General features: G+C 41.1%; 1 protein-coding gene and 1 long non-coding RNA gene across 4 annotated transcripts in view; one reads left to right on the top strand and one right to left on the bottom strand.

Moving 5' to 3' along the window:
• Positions 1-266: 266 nt before the first annotated feature.
• LOC116569069 lies at positions 267-16,295 on the top strand. Of its 3 annotated transcripts, none has more exons than XR_004276843.1 (4): positions 267-1,706; positions 1,918-2,042; positions 5,636-5,729; positions 7,042-16,295. It is a non-coding gene; the product is annotated as an uncharacterized LOC116569069 (long non-coding RNA). The 3 variants fall into 3 exon arrangements; XR_004276844.1 differs by having other exon boundaries at positions 1,909-2,042; XR_004276842.1 differs by having other exon boundaries at positions 267-2,042.
• Positions 7,063-18,613, bottom strand: part of CALCR (calcitonin receptor) — a 150,862-nt gene continuing 139,311 nt past the window's right edge. The window contains exons 12-14 of the mRNA XM_032305042.1: positions 18,179-18,397; positions 17,418-17,459; positions 7,063-7,345 (exon numbers count right to left, since the gene is read on the bottom strand). Coding sequence (XP_032160933.1) covers positions 7,085-7,345; positions 17,418-17,459; positions 18,179-18,397 — 522 coding nt within the window. The 3' untranslated portion in view covers positions 7,063-7,084. The remainder of the gene's footprint in view (positions 7,346-17,417; positions 17,460-18,178; positions 18,398-18,613) is intronic.

Below are 18,613 nucleotides of genomic sequence, written 5' to 3'. Positions count from 1 at the left end.
TTCTTTTTGTCTTATGGTCTTATGTGTATCTCTTGTTGCCTGTATGTTGTGGGGCTTTATTTTTTTTTAAATTTGAGATTCTCTGTTTTAATTGGTGACCACAACTGCTGTATTATAATTAATGATATATTAAGACTGTTTCATACATGTTAAGACCCATATTCATGTTTATTTACCCATATTGCTTTCTTTCTTCTTCTTCTTTTTTATTTTTTAAAGATTTTATTTATTTGACAGACAGAGATCACAAGTAGGCAGAGGGCAGAGAGAGAGGGGGAGACAGGCTCCCCGCCGAGCAGAGAGCCTGATGCGGGGCTTGATCCCAGGACCCTGAGATTTTAGCGCTGTTTGTCATAAGACTTTCACTTACTGATTTTCAAGAAGGGAGGCCTGCACAGAGAGGACAATAAAGACCACGGACATGAACTCACCCATGGAACTCAGCGTCAGGTGATGAAGAGAGGCAGAGTGGAGAAGGAAAAGGTTCGAGGAACTGTAGCACCATCTCCACCTCTAGAAATTGACCCTGGAGAAACTACAGAAATGGAGGGCACACATGCCGAAGGCAGAGGCTTTAACCCACGGACCCAGGTGCCCCAAGCCCATATTGCTTTCTTAATTACCCCAATCTCGATCCTCCTCTCTCCCCCCACCAAAAAACTCAGAAAAGCTTCAGCTACTTGGTATGTTGCTCTTGTCCCCAGTCTTGTCAATATCAATAAGAATTCTAGTTTGGGGTATTTATTTAGTAACACTTGAGTTTTCTTATTTGAGGTCTCTTTAATTAATTAAAAAAATATATTTGTATGTTTTTGGTCTCCTTCTGGGACTCCTGTTGTCTACACACTGGCACTTCCACCTCTGTTTTCTATTTTCTGTCTTTTCTGTTTTCTATCTCTTTATTCTTTCCTGCTTCCTCTGGGGGATATTCCTAATCAGATCTTCTTACTAATTCATTTAAAAGCTGTGTCCACCTTACTAATTAACTGTTATTCATTGCAATTATTGCATGTAGTGTGATTTATTTCAGCCATTGCATTTATTCATAAACAGTATTCCCCTGGGTTCTTTTGTATTCTTTCTTGTTCCTTGCTGTATTGTTAATAATCTTTCCTTATGTCCTTCAATATATGTTTTCAAGCTTATTTGGAATTTTTAATCAGCATTTCCTAATCACACTGGTTTATTGTAGACTTTGTTTAGTTTGTTGGCTCTCCTTGGGAATGGTTCTATTCTGGAGACGTTGAATTGTCTTGGCCTATGAGCCTCTGACTTTGGAGTAATTGGTCTCTAAAGTTTCTTGGGGAGTGGCCAAAGACCAAGCCACGGCTTTCTGGATCCTGGTGAATTTAAGGACAATGGGGGAGTGAGTCCCAGGGTAAAGACCAAGTCACCTTGGGGTATCCTGGATACTTTCCTGGGCTGCTACTCCACAGGAACACTTACACCTGGCCACTAAAGGAAAGTATTGGGATAAGACACTCCCCTCCCCACCCCACCCAAGTTATAATGCACCAGTCTAGCCGTGCTGGAGAGGAAACGAAGGGCAGGAATGGATGCCCAGGGTAGCAACTTAGTGCAAACTTACTTGTTTTCATGAACCCCTTACTCCTTTAAGGTTCTTATGCTGCTGTGAGAGTATTCTGTGGACCCTGGGACCAGCAGTGAGGCCTGTGGCTGTAGGGGAGGTCCCAAGCCCTGAGAAGGTGAAGAGCAGAACACAATAAAAGTCTGTCCTGTGCTCTATTGCTGTGGCATCCAGCCGTTGTCTAGACCCCTTCCTCTCCTCAAAGTGGTGTACTCATTTGAGAAACCTAGAGTTTTTCGTTTTTATTTCTTTTTTCCTTTTCCTTTTTTCCCCATTAAATGCTAATTCCTAAAATGCATGTGTGCCCTCCATTTCTGTAGTTTCTCCAGGGTCAATTTCTGGAGGTGGAGCCAGCAGCCCTAACTACTTTGCCCTGTTGGCTGGTGCTACAGTTCCTCGAACCTTTTCCTCCTCCACTCTGCCTCACTTCATCACCTGACGCTGAGTTCCATGGGTGAGTTCATGTCCGTGGTCTTTATTGTCCTCTCTGTGCAGGCCTCCCTTCTTGAAAATCAGTAAGTGAAAGTCTTATGACAAACAGCGCTAAAATCAGCCCTCCTTCCTCTTCTTCCGCTCTGCCGCAGGTCTCAAGTTAGGCCTGGGGTGTCCACTGAGAATTTCCCAAAGCATGTTTTTTTCTCCCTAATGTCTGCACAAAGACTCCATCTTGAAATGGAAAAGCTGCAGACTGGCACTGTGTGAAAAAAAAAATGAAGAAACCCTTTAAGCTGTAGAAAGCTGAATTTCATCTAAAGACTACTCATTTTTTTTAAGGAATCCATGGACCATGAATTAAGTTAATTTTGGACCAAAAGAGAAACATGTTATGAACAATCTCTATCCTCTTGGCCAACAGGAGACAATGATCTGTATCCTTTAGAGTCAAGAGGGGAACGGACAGTCTTTCTTTGAGAGACAGGATGGTGGGACCACCCAACCAAGAAGGCAGTTTCAAAAACAAAGGCACTGGCTACTCTTGATTCAAATCCTAGCCTGGCCACTTACTACTAATTGTGTGACTGTGGTAGGTGCATTATTTAACTCCTCCTTCACTTAGTTTCCTCATCACTAAAATGGGGGATAAAACCAGTTTCAGTGATTACAAAGAGTAAGTAAGCTAGTGTCTAGGAGTCCATTCATATCGACTACAGTATTTCCGTGATTGGAGTTCCTTTCTTTTGTCTTCTTCTTTTTTTTTCTTTTGTCTTCTTAAATCATCTCTATTTAAGGGATGCTCTCCATAACATGAACCACCCCTGACAATACCCCTCTTCTGATGACAGCACGCAGAAGCTGTCATGCTCGAGCACAGGAGGGAAATGTTTGCAGCCATGAGAGTAGCCACACACCGTGCTGTGTGCACATGTTGGGACGTCGCAGCTGGGTGTACGCTTTGGTGCAGGGCGTCTGTGTGAGACAAGTCTGTGTGAGCACTAGCCTCGATTAGCCAGTCTGGCAGGGGTGTGTGGACACGGACTTCCTGTCTCTTCTGAATGCATTTTCTTTCCTCCCCTCTTTAAAGACATCTCAACTGGTTTTACTGAATTTCTGTTCAGCACTTCTCTTGTAGTACTTCGAGATTTTGTTGGGAAGTGATTTCTCCAAATTAAAATAAGATAAGTCTCTTAAGTAGAGGAGATGGCAGTGACATGCAGCTGCATTGCTGGTCAGTCAGCCAAGAGGGTTTCTGGAAAGTTAGAGACAAGGCATTGAATTTCTGTAAGTGGAAATTTCTGTAAGTTGGATCAGTGACCTGAGAGCCTGGTTGGTCAATGTTTAAGATAATGGAAAATCTCTGAAATCTTTCAGAGATGCTCACTAATCCAAATGGAGGAAGGCATGTTATTAGAAAATCTTCCTGACCTGAGTTACGCTGAGTTTTCACTCCTTCAGTGCTTCATATTACTTACAGGGGGTAAACAGATGTTAATCCTGTGTCCCGAAGAACAAAAATAATCAGAAGGATAGCTCTTACTTTTCAAATGTGTTTTTTCCTCGTTACTTGACTCTCACAGGCACGTATCATTCTTTCTTTTATGTTTCCAGTTATTGTTTTCTCCCCTCTCGCCCCGCTGCAGACACATAAATTACCCATGGATTAATTCACTAAAATCAATCTTATGTAAGCTTAAGCTAGGAGTGAGCCATCTTGTCTCCCCTCTCAAAATAATAAATGGAGTCTACTTCTGAGTGTACCTGATTGTGTTTCTAAATATGGCTTCTGATCTCACCTCTTCAGGCATAACCTTATATTAAACTCTAAAGCATTAACTCCCCTGATAAGCAGTTGAATGGTAATCTAGCCAATGGAAGAATCACTGTTTCAGGCCTTGTTCTTAAGAAAATGAATTTATGCAGAGATCTTGTTCTGAGAATGTTTCTAATAGCTTGAGCTGCCCCACTGAGCACTAATAAAGAGGAAAGGTCACATTCAGCTACCAGTTCCAACCGCACGGGTCCCTTCGTTCTTCCCCTCCAAAGATGTCAGTGGTTATGGCTTTAGGGTAATGGTTCACTTAGTCGGTTTTGATTTGTACCATTGACTCAGGAAAGAAGCAGTCACCACTGCCAAGAAACTTTGCCAGGATAACTACTGTTAATAACTATTTGTTGTGGAGCTAGATGAAAAGTGTCTGAAATGTCTGTTGAATCAATGATAATGAATGAAGGAATGAATGAACAGGGTTGGAGCTCCATAACAATAGTGTTTCTGTCATTTCTTTTTCAACATCTTTCCCTCTTTCAAGAACCATGATATCTTTCAAAGGTCTGTTTTGTAGTGGGGATCAAAGCAGGTGGGAAACTGACCATCTGAGTTAAAGCTGTCCTCTTGAAGAATCAGGTTTTATGGTATGATGGAAAATTACTTTTGTTTTTCAGGATCACAAGGGTAATAATATCTATCTGTATTGTCTACTGGGACACAAAGGGAAAGACGTAGTCCTTATGTATCTTTTCTGGAAAAGTTCTCCAGCTCTCAGGAGGACAGTAGTTGAATAGTACGCAGAACCTACACATCCTTCCTGTTCCCCTTTATTTGCCTATCACAGTTCTCATTTAATCCTCATTTTTTCCATTTTATGCTTTCTAGATCTGAAAATCTTTCCAATAGTGGTCTTTATGCATTCTAATGACATTTAATTAGTCGCCTTCGGTCCCATCTTAGTCTCTCTCCCAGACTATATTAAAAATCAATGATTGTGACAATTCTAATGATCTGATGTGATGTTGGACAGTTCAAGTCTGGTCCCAGAATAATGAAAAAAAAAAAAAAAGTCTAGAACAATAAAAGGATACTTCTTGCCCTAGATTTCTTTGCTGTGCTCCCCAAATTTACACTGTAGAGATCAACAGTTGTGTGTGGTTTTTGCATTTTCCAGGGTATGAGAACTGTGCTTTGGAGTTTATAGCAAAGTTGAAGATGGAAGCTGATTACACTGACAAAGACAATAACCTCAATGTTTTTACATTTGGTTTTCTAACCTATTTGGATTATCTTTCCCCTTCCTGCTACCCAAATTAAGTGGGATGTTAGCCGCGCATGACTGAAATGAAAAAATGAGCATGGAATGAGCTGGAGACATGATGAATGAATGAAAGATGACAATATATTTCTGTAGAAAAATATGCACATATACATCTTTTTGCTTTTAACATACTCTGTATTAATTTATACATATACATAGCGTAAGCAGTTCACATCATTTTGGCACTATGTATAATTCTACGGTAAGCTGTGTTGTTTCGTCAGCCCCTACTATAATAGCACAATAATGTTTAGAATATCTAGCAATATATTATCACATTTGTACTAGAGCTGCCTCAAATACTCTGTTTTCCATGTTTGTAAACGAAAATAGGAACACCACTACATAAATACTGTGATTGGAAAAATACCTTCTCTTCAATTCCTCCCTTACATTCAGTAAAGGAGACATAAACCACTTTAGTATCCAAAATACATTTTCACTGAAGGAATATAATTTTCTTTGGGTGCACTAAATATCTAACCGTAAACAAATCAACTTTTTGTTTTTCCACAACTAGATCACCTCTGAAAGGCAGTGGCATCGACATAGATGAGATCTGGGATTTGAAGGGTTTCAATGGATCTCCCCGTTTGGCACAAAATCAAATGATGGTAACTCTGATTACTGTTGCAAATCCACAAATGAACTTTAGGTGCTGGTAACGATAACTGGTTTGTTCAGGGATTTTTGAAGATTTTTTGATGAGGATGTAAGGAGAGATATGGGAATATAATATTGGGCTTTAATAAGACCCTCTACTTTTATTTTAAATGAACTGGTAGATGGTTCAACTCGTAGCAGTTACTTTTCCTCCTCCTATTTTGCTAATAGCATCAAACCAAAGGTCAACTACAAACTGATTTCTAATTAGCCCTACTGAATCTTCCTGGAAAAGACCGAGATCTTGTTAAGCTTTGAAGCTGGGTGGAAGGCAGTTAATGGATTTATATGGAGTCTTTTAATTACCAGTCTTAAACAAATTTATCTTTTACTGCTAGATAGCACCCAAGGGCAAGAGGTAATCTGCTTTATAAACCTTAGAGTGATTTGCTTTATAAATCCTGGAGCTTAAGAAAGTGAAAAACTCTCTTTAAAGAGAATATTCTCTTCCACTAGAAATTATATTTTTGGCAGTTTTGTGAAAAATTTAGTGATGGATTCTTTGTGACCTCCCAATTTATAAATGTCAGCAACCAAAGCACACTCAACGTGAGGGCCAGTTCTTACGGCAGTTAGGGCCTGTTTGACAGACAGGATTATCCAAAACCACGCTGAGCATACGATATTAATAAACCAGTTAACAAACTGGCCCATCTAATGTTTTAAGCAAATTGACGCTAAATTTCTTTTTCATCCAAAACATTACCTCTTCCTGCCAAATGCAGGTCTCCCCTCTACCTTCTTAGTCATCTCTATGTAAGAAAGCCACTTGGTCTTGCAGAGGTCATGTAATTTGTGCGGTTTACATTGTGAGGATGGTAAAACATCTGAGTAACATCAGAATTGATTGAAATAAAAAAATTAAAAATCAGATCCATAGCCAAATACAGAAATATTCTAATTCAAAGTCTAGAGTTAAAAAGAAAAATAGTGACCGTGCTTTTAATTTTTCAAAGTTATAAATGGCTCAAGATTAACAAGGAGCACCCTGTTTCTGAACTAGGTCAATTTAATTGTGTTTTTCTTGGATACTTTGCTTGCATTACTAAGACAACTGCATCTCAGTCCCAGATGAAAGATGGGGTTCACAAGGGATGCAGTGGGAGACCCCATTCCTAGACTGTCTCCCACAGCAATAGTACCAAGGATAACTTTCTCCAGATTTACTATGGACAAATTCACTTAATAATTCTTCACAAATGATATGCTCAGCTCCTGGGAGGATGGGGATCACTTTAAACGGATGGTCTGTCTGTCTCCCAGGAAATGAAGGCTCAGTGATCACGATGCTGCGCTAGCTTCACATTCAAGCGGATGACTCTTGCTCAATGATTTCCAAAGCAATGACCTCGGCACCCCCTTCGCCCAGGTTGTCGGCGGCTTCGTTCCTCGGCTCCTGGTGGCAGATGTAAACCGGGATGTCCCCGGCTTCGGCCGCGGCGGCGGCAGCGGCGGCGGCGGCGGCGGCAGCGGCATTGGCCGCGGAGCGGCGGGGGTTCCTTCGCCCCCAGCGCTGATCCCACTGGGTTTTAAACTGCGCCCATTGGCGCTTCACGGTGGTTTGGACCTGAAAGAGAAAAGGGAACCTTGTTTTGGTATAATTGTCGGAAACGACCCAAGCCAAGCTTATGGCCACAGTTCGTGGAGCTTATCAGAGGCCAAAGGAGGCTGAGTTGTAATTCTGATCCGAAGGACCCTGCAGTACACACGCTCTGGTTGGGGAATATATACCATCTTGGGAGAAGAATCTTTAAGTCAGAGAAACGAGTTGCTTGCCTAAGCTACCAGGGGCAAGGTCGTTTGCTCTTTTTGAGCAAAAGTCTCTTCTTTAGCTCTCCTGTCCAATGAATGAAAATTGCCTTGGTTTTATTATATCCATTATGGTATAGGTGTCCTATCAGAGGAAAAGATTTTTGAAAAGTTTTTATCTGCTACCACCTCTGATAATGCAGAAATTTTTATCTAAACCTAAACATATTACTGTTTACATACATATACATATACATATACATATACATATGCATGTACCACAGCACAGCCCGGGGTTTCATTATAAGGGCTTCATACTGTGGATTTTCCTTTCTCCAGCATGGCTTGAGATGGGACACCCCGGATAAAACTCTGGTTAATGTAGTACGAAGCTTTTAAGAATAAAATTTCAATCTCTTCCTATGAAAAAAATTCTAATATGTAAACAAACTTACCAAACTTGCTTTACAAATATGATAAACTGTATAGTAGAGAAGGAAAAGATGCTAAAGTCAGGAAGTTCTAAATACAAAAACCGCAATAACCACCGCGGAAAAGCAGTAATGCTGCTTGTCTAGCTCTGCTTTCTTCAGAACTGAGTTCAGTTTAGTCTTTAAGTTCCTCTTCCCTGTCATCTCCTAACTTCTGGCTTTTCTCTATAGCTGAGCAAGACCAAAAGAGAGATTATTGCTGCAGTATCTATTTTACATTTCTGATTTTCTATGGCTCAGTACAGGAGATATGCTTTTATACAAAATATTTGCATCGATTTATTAATACATCTTTCGTTATCTTGCTACCAAACTTGACTGTAAGACCTAACCATTCTGGGGGCACAGAAGGGGGAATCCGGCAACAGTATGACCTGAGATAAAGCATGTAACGAGTTAATTGTGAAGAGCCAAATTTGTCTGAATCTAAAAGAAGATATAAATGATAGTACAACATACTAATGTTATAAACCGATATGCATGATAGAAGGCTGAATAATTTCTGTGGCAAATACATTTTCTGTGTATCATAGCAGAACAGTCTTTCCAAATAATTATTCGTATTTGTCATATCCTTTTAAATATTTTACTCAGAAAAAGGCAAAACAGTCAAATGATTCATCACAGACAAGAGGGTATGAAACTTGTCACTGAGGAGAGGTTCTTCTTCATATCGCAGAGCAGCCATCAAGTTCAAGATGACAAATGGTAGACGAATTTGGTAATCCAATCATTCGGAATTACTGTGGCAACAAACTGTTTTTGTGTTTTTAGTTTTTTGGAGGTGATGAGTGTGTGAGTGTACTCTCTAATGTGCATCTATCTAATTTTATTTAAAAGAGACAAACACCAAAACTTTAAGTGCCATGGTCAAGCTGTGCACCTTGTATCCGAACCTTGTGTTGACAAAAGACGTACTGAGGGTCATGGACAGCATGAAAACTTGGAGCTGTCGCTGTTATTTTCTGAGGGCTTACCACATGCCATTTTCCAGGCTCTTGTTTAGCATGAACTTATTTAATCCTGCTGATTTAATGGCTTTTGTTCCCTTCACTTTCCATATGGGGGCTGAGGTTATGTAACGTGTCCAGGGTCAGAACCGCTGGAATGTGGTGGAACCACCACACCAGGGGAAGCTCGTGGCTCCTGACCATGTGCTTGGCCACAGTACACACTGTAGATAGCTGATCCTCAAGTTCTGAACTGAACTGAAAATAGAATTTGTTTCTTGTGGTCATTGCTTAGGCAGGATGAGAGCACTAAGTGTTGACACATCGACTCCAAAGACTGTGCTCTTTGGGTTTGGGTCCCAGCTTATTGCCTGCATAGGCTTTTTTGTCTTTTGGTTTTTTGTTTTTTTCTTTCTTAGATTTTTCTCCTTTGTAAAAAGGAGATCAGGACATGAATTCAGTTATGAGTAAGATTTACTGAGGTTATTTGAATCACCTCATACGATGTTGGTGCGTAGCAGCAGTAATTTCCTACTTTTTCTCCCATTCTCACCCCTTGCTAACCCCACCTCCCACCACCTCCAAGGTTCTGCCAGTCAATGTGGCTGGATTTGAGAGTCAGGTATCTCCCTTTTGATAGTCTGACACCTTCAGGCTCCTCTCCAGCCTAGTTCTTTATTAGGGCTATTTACTGGTTGAAAATTAATTCATATAAGTGTTTTGCTTCCTTTGCTTTCCTAAGCACATTAGTGCAAGAGGTACAGATGGAAGGTGTAACACAGCTGGAAGGGACAAGATGGATTGGAGGAATAGAAGAGGCAGAGATGAGGAAGAATGAAACAGTAAAGAAGAAAAGCAATTAGGACAGTTTATCTGCATTTAGTGCCGAATAACTGAGCATTGACTAGTTTGTTCCCCCTCTGTGACATTTCTGTCTAGAGGTCAAGACACAAAGAGAAGATAAAGTCTGAAGGATTGGGTCCATTTACTCTCTCTAATTGAAACAATGTGCTCTTGCTCACAGCGGCTTCCTGCACTCGGCTGCTGCCATTCAAAACAGCAGTAAGGGGGACATACTCCGAATGGGCTGAACTGGACTGGGGTTACTCTCTTCAGAAGGAATTCAGTCCATACCCAGAGTGACCTGAAATCTTGGTTTGATGGTTTTGTCCTTTAGCTATTTACCCCAAATGCCTCTATTTCAGTCACCCGGCCAGCACAGATAGAAGGGATTCAGGTTCTGTAAGAGCACTTAGACACCAGGCACAGAGCTGCTATCAGGGGCAGGAGTGGAAAATTCCTGTCATTCTACTGCTTTTGTCTGAGTTGGCTCATCTCTCTGCCAGAGTGGTTTTAAGCCACTTATGGCCTTGACCTGAATTCTCCAAAATTAACAAACTGCTTGTCTCTCTCCACCAGCTATATCGTTTCTTCCCATCAGGTCTCTCTGCTCATGCTGCTCCCTCTGACCGGAATGGCCCTCTCCCACCCTTCACTGGTGCCCAAACTTGTTTTTCAGGACTCAACTCTGTTTCTGTAGGAAACTTTTCTTGATCCTTTGATACAGACAGAGTCAGGAGTCTCTCTTCCGTGCTCTTGTTGCAGTAACCTATACTCATTATTGCTCTTACTGCGCTATAACATTGTGACTTGCTGTGTCTCTCTCTCCTCCTGTACAAGAAAATTCTGAAAAGCAGGAACCATGTCTTGTCCATTTTTGTATTCCCAGAACATGTCATGCTGTTGGGCATACAGCAGTTCTTCAACAAATACTTGCGGACTGTCAACATCCATTCTAGAATGAGTTCATAACTCTTTCTGCCAAGAAAATGATCACTAATGACCATAATTAGTGCACTGATATCCGGTGGTACCAGGGTGGGGAGCTGAAAGCATCTAGGACAAACCTTATGGAGAAATTGAAATGTTCTTTCATGGGTTTTGATATGAGACCTAGAATCATTGCTTTTTGAGAACTTGAATTCCTTCCAGAGGTAAACCGTAAGCTACTGGGTGTTGGATCACCTACAACTGTTGCTAGGTCTTCTCTCATGCCATGGAGTGTGTTTTTGGGAACTGCTCTTGAGCTCCAATGAGTTGCTACTTTTGGAAATGAGCAGAAGCAGGCACTTGTTGGCAACCAGCTGGGCAGGGAAGGAAGAATGTCATTGGGTCACATCACACCACCTTTCTGTTCTTTTTCCACCTATAGCATCATTTCCCTAGGTCTCATTCGATGCCATGAAAGAAAGGACTGAACTTTGGGTCAAGAAACTCACTCTGCCCACATTAGCCTTGTAATCTTGGGTAGGATAGTTAACCTCTTTGAGACTCCTTTCTTCAATACAATTCTTCTACCTCACCTTGCTGTTGGAAGGATTAAATTGTGACAGTATATATCAAAGTGGCATCTAAGCTTTAAAGTACTACACAGGGAGGCTACTGTTATTATTGCTATTACTGTACTGTTATTACGGCAGGATGGTGACCTCAAGTCTTCAGACTAAAATGAAACTCTTCTGTCATATTCTTTTTTGGAGGGTGGTAGTGCTAAGAAAATACAAAGACCTCTCAATGACACACATAGTTGCTGATCTCATACATTCTACACTAGGTCTCTACAGAGTGCTCCATGGCCCAGGCTTGCTACTTCCTGGATTTCTTTTGGATTTCTATACCATTTATTTTTCTGTTGGGACTAGCCAAGAGATGGCATGGTTTTATTTGGGTCATACTATCTATTAAATGTAGGTCCTTAATGCTTTAAATGCCAGGTTTATAATCTAGGAACCATCAAATGCCCTGTTGAGGAATTAGGAAATATACTGCTTCAGCATATTTTTGGAGAAGCGATGTCCCTAGACAAAGGGAATTGACAGTTTCCGTGGATTCAGCATCTCTCAAATACCAACACTGTCTTTATAGATAAAACTCACACGGATATTTAGAGGTATTCGAAGCAGACAGTTTAAGTTTAGAGTGAGTTTGTAAAAGTGCCCAGAGGACGAAAAAAAAAAAAAAAAGGCTTTGTTTCTCCTCACGTTTTAAGAAAATAATCCCCATTGGCATATCCATGCGTATTAATGAAGTACCCTGCCCAGCATGAGGCCAAAGGGTTTGAGGCCTATTTTATGTTTTTAATATTATTATTATTACAGAAATGTTCATAGCCTTCTATAATTGCATTCCCGAATTATAATCTATTCTTTTGTGTGGAGATGGCAATCTGCTTCAATTTGTAAACCACACATATAAGAATAGGCCCTTAGCAGGATGTAAAAGACACTTGAATAATTATAGTTTAATAGGGCAATTATCTCCTACAATACCACAGGTTGAGCTTGATGCTGCTTTGATCACTAAAATAAGGTCATTGAATCTGTTTGGGGAAAAAAAAAAGACCAGGGAGACTTTTCATTGCTCTTGAAAAGCATCAGAAATGTTAGGAGTTACCAATGTGGTAAATATAACATACAAAGTTTTGAATTATATAGATTCATCACTCCTTATAAAAGCAATTAACACAGATCACTTTACATTTTCCCTAATTATATCAGTTTCTTTATTAACCACTTTAAAAAATAGAGCCCTGATCTGATGGTTTGAAGTCATAAGTATTACACCTGGCTCTAGCATTAACCATCTATATGAGGTTGGTATATTTGGGCCTCAGTTTCTACATCTGTGAAAAAGAAAATCAGGTCAGAATCTTCACAGTTGGACTTGAATGCTTTCATCTTTGGCCTTAGTTTTCCTCAAGTTCAGCATAAGCACCAGAAGTTATATACTGTTGAGTGGAAGGTGGGATTTATTCCTAGGAGTTTTGATCCATTGGATAGAAAGATTTTTCAAACCTGCTCCCTCATACCTTCACTTGCTGATGCCACAACTCAACAGGCCTGCTGCAATCGAAATTTAAGATTAAAAATCATGAACTTTAAAAACATTTTAGATCCACTTGGAGGTATGCTTTAAATGCTTTTATATGACTTTCTGAGGTGGAACCCCTATTAAACCCTGTTAATTAGATACTGAGGGATGCTTCTGAATATTATTCATAAAGTTGTCACTGATATTTTTTTCACCTTTTGGAGCATTATCTTTACTGATCTTTTTCTTACAGAATGTACATGCCCTACAGTTTGAGATAAATTGGGTACTTCATGATCATAAGACCAGGCTTTCTAATTCCCATTCACTATGTACTCTTCTAGTCTGTAGAAGCTTTCTTGTTCTAGAAGACACCAACAAATAAATATCATCTATGATAAGGTTAATATTTTTGAAAATATTTAACTATTATATTTCCTAAATAACATTACCCTGCAACTCCCTAGTTTATTAAGTCATGGCCATTCATTGCTTGAAGAACAAATTAGATTTTGCCTAGAGTGGGTTCTCAAAGTGTGTTCTCTGATCAGCAGCATCAGCTTCACCTGGAAACCTGTCAGAAATGCAAATTCCTCAGGCCTCATCCCTGTCCTCCTGAATAGGAAACTCTTCTGAGGGGCCAAGCACTCTATGTTTTAACAAACTTTCCCTGGCAATTCTGATGCACACGAAAGTTTGAGAATACTGGTCTGGAACAAAGAAATCACTGTTTAGCTTTGAGTCTCAAAGCTGACTTTCTTGAATCTCTAGAAGGACAACAGCTTTGAAAACCAGGTTTTATTGAGTGAGAAAAAGAATTTCTAAATAGAAAAGCTTATCTTTGCATTATGAAGTGAAAACTATGCTACCCTGGAAAAAGAATTTTACTAAAAGCCATAGTATAGAGGACACACAAGATACAGTGTAGGGAGAGTCCCCTGAGGATAGGAAGGAGCCGTGGTTAGTACAAAGCCCTTCCAGTCCTGAGGGGGAGAGAGATATACAGAGACACAAATGACCTTGCATTTCCCCTTCATGGTGGGAATACCTGGGGAAATGGGGAGAAGACACTCAACAGTATATAACTTCTGGTGCTTATGCTTATACCCCAGTATAGCAAGTCTTTCTCTTTGATTCTGAGAGCACAGTCTAGAAATTGATAGCCATGTAAAGAAGTCCCACACTTGGCTTGGAACCATGTCCAAGCTGGTGCCTGAGCGGTGGAGTGGGAATGGCTATGACATGTGCTAAAGACAGACTCGTAGGCCCTTCACAGTGTGAAGAAAGGAGGCTGACCCTCTGGGGTCCTTGGGTGGGTAGAAAAGAGAACTGGTGAGGCAGAACAAGGCTAGGGCCTGGTCAAGGAAGCGACACACTAGAAGGATCTCTAGGCTCCTCAGGAGTGAGGGAGCCACCCTGAGTGTCAGCAGGGCCTACCAACTGCACCTTTGGATGAAGGCTTTGGAACCAAATATTTTCTAGAAAGAGACTGCCGTCTCTTAGAAGCTGGTGGGATGGGCTCTCTAAAGCAAGACAAGTTACAACAAAAAAAAGCAGTGGTAGTTTCCATCCACTCCAATCTGTTACTGTTAAATTGAGATCTTTCTGATCATGCTACTTTGATCGACAAACGATTTTGCCCACAGTGCATGGACAATAGCAAGACCCATGGAAAGGGAGAACAACCACTGTCTTGTTGGTGCTCTCTCTATTTTTAAGATGTGACTCAGAACCGCTGGGCATCTTTGTAGCCGTCATCATCTCTTTGAGGTCCCTTACATACTTAATAATACATGGTCAACATCCATACTCTTAGAAGACTTGTAGGAAATACGTGATCCATAAGCATGCCCTCGTGGGTGCTTCCTGATTCCTACTCCTGTCATTCTCCAAATTCCTTCCCTGCTTCTAGTCTATCTGTCGGTATTTGACCAATTTCCATAATGGGAATCACTGACAACATGCAGGTAAGAAATGAAAATGAAAACCTCCTTCTGCACTGTCGAGCTGCCATCTCAGCCCCCTAGATCTTTGCTAAAACTCAACGTGCTCCCAGCCAAGCCCACACACTTCTCTGGCAGTGGCAGTGGCAGCTTCGAGACCCACCTGCAGGGCTGCATGCCCTGCCGGGTTGATGGGGGTATAGACAGCACCTTCACAGAAGGCCCAGTGGAGAGCTGCAAATCTAAAATTCATGGGGCTGTGATGTTACATTTGGCACAGTACAAAATTTCTATCTTATTAGAAATGTCACACTGGTAGCTTCCCCAGTAAAAGAATCCTAATTAAAATGGAGATGGTTTCTTGGCTTTGAAAAGCAGAGATAACATACTCAAATGAAATAGAAATGTTCAATTGTTAGGAGGACTTCTTGTCTTGCTCTCTATGCCTGATGCTTCAAAGACAGTGTCATGGTTAAAACAGAGGAAGGGGGGTGAAGTATTTTTGCAAATGCCTACAATCCTCTCATGTTTTCAAGGTATGCCCCTTCTGAACCTGATTTTTATGTTAGCCCTATAGAGATATTGCTTTAGGTGGAAAATTTATTTGTATGGCACCTGAAATAACTTATAAGACAGATTATGCATTCATAGAAATTGATATAAAGAGAGGATGTCCTAAACCATATTTATTTATTTATTTGGTTTTTGCTATTCTTAAAACAAACAAAAAAACCAAAGAGACACTAACAGCTGACAGCAGAAGGGTGACTTTTCATTTCTACCCCAGGCCTTCAGTCTAGCCCCTAGTGATGGTGAATGGACGATCTATTTCTGCTGAATGAAGGAATGAGGTTGTGGGTGAATGGATGAAGGGAGGAGTAAAATGTACCAATTAAAAAGTAGAATGAGAGCGACAAAAATCTTATAAAGCAGTGACAAGGTTGGAGATAAATAATACGTCATAGAACAGCAAAATCTTATAGGTGCTCCCTGATAACCGAAGAAATACAGAGTAGAGAATTAAAGATCAATTGATTCTGGTTAGAAAACTTTCTAATTACTAATAGGAAAAATCTTAACATTTGTTGATCTCTTCACCAAATGGTATTTTTCTTGGTATAGAATTATTCTAAATAGGGATCAACGTAAAGTGACAAAAAATAATTGCACATTACAATTCATGTGGTATATAACTAGAAAAAGTATATGAGCAAAGCTCCAGGGAGGAATCATAGACATATTATAGTGTAGTGGAATATTTAGTTCATTTAATTAAGAATCAGGAAATCTAGGTTCTAGTCCTGGTTGTGGAACTATGACTGTGACATTGTACCAGTCACACGTTCTTCCTAGAGTGTAGGCTTCTCACCTGAAAAATGAGGGAGCTTACAAACTGTGTTTCTTGAAAGCCTGGGTCTTCTTTGGTACAAATTTAAGCAGCTCCACTTTTTTTTTTTTTTTAAAGATTCCATCTATTCACTTGACAGACAGAGATCACAAGCAGGCAGAGAGGCAGGCAGAGAGAGAGAGAGAGGAGGAAGCAGGCTCCCCGCAGAGCAGAGAGCCCGATGCGGGGCTCGATCCCAGGACCCTGGGATCACGACTGGGGCTGAAGGCAGAGGCTTTAACCCACTGAGCCACCCAGCCGCCCCAAAGCAGCTCCACTTTTAAAAAAGAAATTCCAGTGTAATTAACATATATGTTGCAAATGGCAAGATTTTACTGTTTTATGTCTGAGTAATATTCCATTGTATGTATGTACCAGAACTACTTTATCCTTTCATCCTTCAAGGGACACTTGGGCTGCTTCCATTTCTTGGCTATTATAAATAATGCTGCTATAAACATAGGGGTACATATATCTCTTTGAATAAGTGTTTTCATATTCTTTGGGTAAATAGCCAGTAGTGGAATTACCAGATCATATGATAGTTCTATTTCTAATTTTCCAAGGAGCCTCCATGCTATTTCCCACAGTGGCTGCACCAGTTTGCATTAGGGAGTAAGCAGCTTCATGTTTCTACTTCACAGTTGGGGTCCCAGGCAAGAAGATTTCATTGCAAGAAAGGGCACTCTGGCTAACCTCCCCCTGACAACACTGGCCATGTGGATCTCTAGATTTCACTGAGCTAAATATTCAGATAATAAATTACTTATATGAGGCTCCTTTTGGGGTCTTAACTTCAGGAGGACTGCCACCATCTCGAAGACGTGGTGTGACACTGGCACCAAGCAACAGGACAAGAAAGCGGTGAACCAGTTCACACTGGCTGGATCCTGGCTCAGCCCCAGGGAGGAGCTGAGTCTTCCAAAAGGATGGCAGCATGACTTCTCTTTCTAGGAGAATCCAGAATAGCTCTCACTCTTGCTGCTCCAGGGACTGACCAGCTTAAGATGCCATCCAATGAAATCAGAACATAGCTGCCCATGTGGGTCATATCTACAATTCTCCCATAGAAACACAGATAAGATTCATGTGAAGTAGTGGAAAAATACATGATCCTGTATGTCACGAAACCCCGTGAGGTCAACTGCAGAAGTGAGAGCAAATGAAATGTGACCAGAGGCCCTTTGGGAACTGTAAAGTGCTGGCTTTGTATCAACGAGTGATGGTATTCTGTGAAATGCACGCTTACCTCGTTGTTGCAGAAGCAGTAGATCACGGCGACAAAGAATCCCTTAAAAGAGAAGGAAAAATAGAACTGAGATTATTTTGGGGTGCGTTACATTGTTTAGGAATCAATATTAATAGACAGCCTGAAGAGGAGCATTTCACTATTGCATTAGCAAGTCAAGGCTCGATGAAAGACAATTACTAGCACACTCATATTCAGTGCTTCACTATAAGAATATTCTAGTTTAAGGGGGTACAGCTTCCACCTTGGGGTCCACTGGAGACATTTCCTACTGACAGGAACATCTGCCTCATGGCATTGGTGACTGTGTTTTCATGGCATTGGTGACTGTGATGCTAGCTATCAGGTTGGGAAACTGATTGGCAGTGGTTATGTTGATCTTCAAAACTCCCCCTCATAAAGGCAAAACAAATGTGCTTTCCCTCGAACTACTGGGTAGGGGAAGGAAAGGTTGAAAGGACGGTGGGAATAGAAACTCTGTCCTCAGTACTCAGTGCTGTGCAGTGGGTCAGTCCCTGGACAAGTATTTGTCCTCAGAAAGATGTGTTCTCAAAGCTCATCCTCCCCCTGTTTTCCTTCCTTGGTTTCGAGATTCAAAAATAAAAGGGGGAAACAGGTAATGAGAAAAAGAGAAGCTGTATCCCTTCCAGGTTATATATATTTGCAAAGGTCCTTCTGATCACAGATGGACCTTAGAAGTGCTTCTGCCTACATCAACTAGCTGAGCAAACAGCTGATCAATACACCACCGGCTTCTTTACCTGGAAGTGAATCAGAGAGTGCATCAGGTAATCGTAGATCTTCCCAAGCATCTTGTTGGAAGGCCTCCAGGGAAAGACGACAAACTGGATTCCGAGCAGGGGCACCAGGATCAGAGTGGCCCTCACGGCCTTCAGATACATGTGCGATTCCGCCTCCTGGGTCTCCCTCAGCTTGCTCACGAGCACCCGGACGATGTTGAGCAGGAAGAAGAAATTGACCTGCAAAGATGTGACGTTATGAGCAAATCATCCAGGTCCGGCCAACTTAAGGATGACTGCTTTCCTTGACTCTTGTTGATCTCAGCCTGGGAGCAGATGTCACAGGACAGGAGAGACGGCGTGTGAGTTGGTGTAATAAGCTCGGCATTACCGGGTGCAGCCGTAAAACCAAAGACCCTCTCCAGACCTGAATTAATGTTTCCCTTTTTTTTTTAT

This window comes from Mustela erminea, chromosome 11 (assembly GCF_009829155.1).
Source record: "Mustela erminea isolate mMusErm1 chromosome 11, mMusErm1.Pri, whole genome shotgun sequence".
Taxonomy (NCBI): Eukaryota; Metazoa; Chordata; class Mammalia; order Carnivora; family Mustelidae; genus Mustela; species Mustela erminea.
This window is presented reverse-complemented; position numbering and strand designations above follow the sequence as displayed.